The 5,654-nt window shown below is 43.1% G+C and overlaps 1 protein-coding gene across 1 annotated transcript in view; it reads left to right on the forward strand.

Annotated features, from left to right (window-relative positions):
• The first annotated feature begins 1,785 nt into the window (after positions 1–1,785).
• Rhoxf1 (Rhox homeobox family member 1) overlaps positions 1,786–5,654 on the forward strand; it is an 8,315-nt gene continuing 4,446 nt past the window's right edge. Inside the window, exons 1-2 of the mRNA XM_021154066.1 lie at positions 1,786–2,722; positions 3,981–4,026. Of these exons, the coding sequence (XP_021009725.1) occupies positions 2,235–2,722; positions 3,981–4,026 (534 nt within the window). The 5' untranslated portion in view covers positions 1,786–2,234. The remainder of the gene's footprint in view (positions 2,723–3,980; positions 4,027–5,654) is intronic.

Raw genomic sequence — 5,654 nt, forward strand, 5'->3', positions numbered from 1 at the left:
CCCTGCTCCCCAACCCACCTACTCCTGCTTCCTGGCCCTGTCATTCCCCTGTACTGGGGCATATGATCTTCGCAAGACCAAGGGCCTCTCTCTACACTATGAAACCCATGGGCAGCCAAGTAATCAAGTTTTATAAATATACAAAAGGCATTATAAGGGCACATGACACTTTTTTCAGAAAAATAATAGGTATGTGTGTTAGCCACGTCAGGAGTGGGAGAAAGTCAGTAACCCTCTTCCTAACAGATTTTCTAGGGTTTTTTCTGCTTTGGGAAATTTTGGAAGGTTGGGATTAAAGATTCAGCCAAATGTGATTTGTTTTATTCTTATTTTTATTTATGTGTATTGTGTGATCACAGGTAAATACTACATGTATGGGGGTATCCTCAGAGTTTTTTGATAAATGCTGGATGCCCTGAAAGTACAGTTACAGGTGGTTGTGAGCTGGCTGATGTGGAAGCCAGACTCTGATCCTCTGCCAGAGTAGTAAATGCTCTTAATCAGTGAACCATCTATATCTGTGCAGTCCCCTAATGTTTACTTATTTATTTTTATTTTTCTATTAATTGTTTTATTTATTTTTACCAAAACTTTTGTGTAAGCTATTTAAAGATTTATATCCTTGTACTTACTCAAAAGAAAGCTCTTTTAAAAAAATCAAATGATTCCCTATTCAATTATGAACAGATTTATCCACTCATTTTACATCTATATCATGTATATACTATGAACTATGCCCCAGATATTTTTTAAAAGTTTGAATAGTTAAATGTTTACCTTCACTCCAACAGGCGTAGGGGACCCTATCAACATTCTCAGTCTCCGTGATAAGAATTGAACCAAATATTTCGTGTGGAATGTAATAGAGATTAATTATGAAAATCTGTGGTATTTTATTTTATGTATTTACTGTATTTTATTATGCAGATCATTTAATTTTTTTTGGAGTGGGTATTGGTGTGTGTCTTTTGTTGTTGTTGTTGCTTTTGTTTGGTTGGTTGGTTGGGTTTTAGTTTTCTGAGGCAGAATTTCAATGTGTGGCCCTGGCTGTCCTGAAACTAGATCTGTAGACCAGGCTGCCCTCTAACTCACAGAGACCTGCCTGCTTCTGCCTCCCGAGTGCTGTGATTAAAGCCATACAGTACCACTTCCCAGCTGTTTGTTTTTTGACAGTGTCATTAACTAGATCAGACCCAGTCTCAAGATCTTGGTTGTACTTAAAGAACAATGGCTAGCTAGCACTCAGTGTACTAATAGGGACTCTTGAATTAACAGCCACTAAGCAGATTGTGTCCGCTTAGTTTTCAGCCCATGCTCTGAGCAGCCAGTGGAGGGTGAAGCCAAAAGAAATTTCTAGGTGTTCACACAAGAATCCTGTGGTCAGTATGTGTTCTTACCTTTCTCCCATACTATATTTCCAAATTATTTTGCATTTCTGCACAGTCTACTGGTCGTGATAATCTCTATAATCCATGAAGAATAGGCAGCCCATGTATGTGCGAATGTGCATGCAAGGGTGCAAGTTAAAGCAGCCGCACGCCCCTCCCCCCTCACAACCCATCCGCAGGTCCCACATGTTTTGGGCCATACCCCCATCGCTTGAATGAATTAACAGCCACTAAGCAGATTGTGTCCGCTTAGTTTTCAGCCCATGCTCTGAGCAGCCAGTGGAGGGTGAAGCCAAAAGAAATTTCTAGGTGTTCACACAAGAATCCTGTGGTCAGTATGTGTTCTTACCTTTCTCCCATACTATATTTCCAAATTATTTTGCATTTCTGCACAGTCTACTGGTCGTGATAATCTCTATAATCCATNAAGAATAGGCAGCCCATGTATGCGCGAATGTGCATGCAAGGGTGCAAGTTAAAGCAGCCGCACGCCCCTCCTCCCTCACAACCCATCCGCAGGTCCCACATGTTTTGGGCCATACCCCCATCGCTTGCACGACTAAACAAACACCATCTATTGTAACATGTGGGCAGAAAGCCACTGGCAGTCCATCACTGAAAAAAGAGCCAGCAGCGCCCATCTTGAGGGGAGTGTGATGACGTCGACCGTGATACACATGGAGAACGTGTGGAGCATGCGCACAAGTTCCCGGTTGTCGTCATCTCTCATCCAGTTCCTCACTTTCCGCTGGCTTCCGTCTGGACCGGTAACAGACGCTGGGCTTCGAGGTCATTTTTTTTCCCTAGGGCCCCGAAGCCGTTGGTGGCTTCGGCCAGGTTCTAGTCATGGCCCACGGGGTCCCTTCTGACCACAATTACTACCTTGTGGAGTGCAAGGAGGAAACAAATGCTGGAGCCCAGGCAGGGGCCATGGCCGCCACCTCAACTGAGGAGGCTCCAGGGGCTGTGGCGGTGGCGCAGCCAGCGGTGGCAAGCAGCCATGACAGTCGCGGAGCCGTAGGCTGTGCCACTGTCGAGGAGAGTGAAAGCGACTCCTCCGACTCCTCCTCCGACGAGAGTGATGACTCGAGCACCAGCGATGAGGATACTTCAGATGCTGAGGAGGCGGCAGCTCCCTCGGTGGCTGCCGCTGCTGCTCCTCCAACTGTTCCTGCTGCCGCTGCTATTCAGATTCCGGGGCCGTACCGCTACCGCCCCCCTCGCCGCCATGCTCGCCGTCGTCGTCGTGAACCGCCATTCCACTTCGCACAGTGGCAGGTCGAGGAAATGGAAAGCCTGTTTGAAGAGACCCAGTACCCGGATGTGCTTACAAGGTATGTGGCTTGCACCGGGAGCTCTTCAGCCTTCGTGGGCTTTGGCTCATGATGAGGGGCCCTTCGGTTCTTCCGGGCCCTGTTTTCCCTATGGCCGTCCAAGCCACAGATGGGCACTCCCCGAGGAGTGCGTATGGGACGGTGCTGACTTGGGTGGGTATCAGGAGCAGTGTGGCTAATGTGCAGTGCTGGTGTGAATCAAATGTACCTTCTGGTCGCCACCACTCGTTTCCAGTTATATCTAAATTTCTGTAAAAATATGGAGAGAAAAAGAGTATAGCATGCCAAATTACTTTGATTGCTCAAAGTTCACCAGCAGTAACTATTTGCTTTTTGTTGGGTGATCCCTCACCAGTAGTCTTGTCAGCTTTTCAGGGAAAGCTTTTCAGCTTTTCCGTTTCCCTTTCCCCTCCCCCTAGTGTTTTGTACCTTGCTATGCTTTCTTTCTTTGAATTTAAGGCCCCCCCCGCCCCCGAAGTAATTGAAATTATGCCACCTTTAGCATAAGACTGGTATGGTTTTTTGCAGAATTCCCTTCCTTTTAGAAGTTGGACATTATTCCATGATATTGATAGCTGATGTTTTGTTTTAAGTCTGTGTGTGTGTGCGCGCGCGCACATTTCTAAATACATATATACAAGGTGCTCAGACAGTATTAATGTTAGTTATATATATGTTTTCAAGGCTGTGATCCTCCTGGGGAAGATTATTTCTCCCTTAGCATCCTTGTTGTCTATAATTCTTCTCCTAGAGTTGAGACCTCAGGAGCAGGCCTTGTTCACATCAGCATGTCTGTTGTTGTTGTTGTTGCTGCTGCTGCTGCTGCTGCTGCTGTTCTTGTTGTTGTCCTCGCTCGGCTCATGTTTAGGTAGTCAGTCAGTTTTACTGGCATTGGCATCAGGTAGTCAGTCAGTTTTACTGGCATTGGCGTCGGAAGTAAGGAGCACTGCTGTACAGCTGCAGTGACAGAACATTTTTGGTTTTGAAATTAGTATCATTTGCTCAGCATAGAGTTCTGCATTTGCTTTTATTGTTTTAATAGTCTGTTAAAAAATCATTTATCCCAGCTAGTGGTTAAAAATTTTTGTCATGAGGTGAGACCCTTTCAAAGTAAGGCTGGTTCTGAAACTGAAAACTAAATGTTGGAGGAGTTTTAAGGGAAGATGGTGGATATTTAAAAAGAACACAGAAATCATATATGAGGTTGCATCGCATATAAAACACTGAATGCTATATATTTGTGTTTTTCTTTCCACAGGGGAGAGCTTGCAAGAACTTTGAATGTGCCTGAGGTCAAAGTGAAGGTCAGTAAATCAAAAAAGAAAAATGCACTTGGGAAGTCGGTATATAGCCTTCCCTGGACTTTGGATAGCCTTGTCCTAGATGCGTTGAAATCAATGAGTTTTCTTTTTTTATGGTGGCAAACAAAGTGTTCCATTTATTTTTTAGTGTGTGTATGTGCACATAAGCATACCTATACATATGTGTATTCATGCATGCGAGTGCATAAACACACTGTTATGCATGGTATACTGTGGAAGTCTGTGAACAACCTCAGATAGCCGTCATCATTTTCTACCTTATTTAAATGCAGCTCTCTTTGTTGTTAATCACTGCACAAGCCCGATTGGCTGCTCTGGACATTTCCAGGGATTTTTGTTTCCACCTCCCATTTATCATAGGGACGCTACCACTTCCAGCTTCCTGTGGGTTCTGTGGGATTTGGACTCAGTCTGTGAGCTTGCAATAAAAGTACCTTACCCCTTAATTCATTGATCTAAACCCCAAACAAGTTTTGAGTTTTGTATTTCCAGGTTGGAAAACAGAATGTAGGTGTTCTAGCTTGTAATTCTTTCCCATTACTGCAGAAAATCAGATAAACAACCAGATAAAAGGGAAAAAACTCTTTCTTACTCTGTGTTCATTCATATATACATATATGCATATAATACATGTCCAGGTATGAACATGTGCATAAATATCTGATAATTGAAGTTTATATCCTTTTTTCCTTGCTTTAAGGGAAACTATCTATATAGAGTCATTTTGGATGTGCTATGACTTTGGAAATATTTAAAGTAATTCAAGGGATGCCAGTGACAGTGAAATTTGGGGCAGAGACTGGGCAGACTTGAGCATAATTCGTTGCTATTTTAACATTGTTTCTTTCTTTCATGGTTATAGGTATTTGTGTATATTTAGGGGTCTCAGGTAACTCAGGTTGGCCTTAAATTCAGTGTGTATCTAAGGATGACCTTGAACTAACAGTTCTTTTGCATCTACCTCCTGAGTGCTGAGTTTATTGAGGTGTAATACACACCTTGCAACATCCCTACATAAAAGGAGTATCATCTCTAAGTAGGCAGCCTTCTTAGCATATGTTGTTCATTGTGCAACATATGCAATTCTTATGACTCAGTTAGTCAGAGACTTAGACCACTTGCCCTTCATTCTTAAGTTGTCCCCATTTATCTGTTTTGTGTCCAGAACATCAGAGCTAAAAGTGCTAAATTTCATAGGGAAAAAACAAACAAACAACAACAAAACAGACATCTGCATCTAAGTGAGTGGCGGAGCTGGAAGGAGACTGGAGAGTCTTGATGGCTAACCCTTTTGTCATATCTGAGTAAGGGGATAATAGGGAGTACTATCCCTTCACTTTGATTTTCTGCCATTCTGAGTTGTAGCCAACCTGCCAGAATAGTTAAATTGGTGTTGAGAGGCCTGGAAGAACTGTCTAAAACTTAAAAAGACTAATATTAAACAAGTTTCAGCTAACTTACTAAGGATGCAAACTTTGTGGAAAATTACATAAAGTCAAAAATACAGGTTGCCACAGTCAGCTATTGGATGTATCACAGGGCTCCCAATGGAGAAGCTAGAGAAAGTACCCAAGGAGCTAAAGGGATCTGCAACCCTATAGTTGGAACAA

This window comes from Mus caroli, chromosome X, assembly GCF_900094665.2.
Source record: "Mus caroli chromosome X, CAROLI_EIJ_v1.1, whole genome shotgun sequence".
NCBI classification, from domain to species: domain Eukaryota; kingdom Metazoa; phylum Chordata; class Mammalia; order Rodentia; family Muridae; genus Mus; species Mus caroli.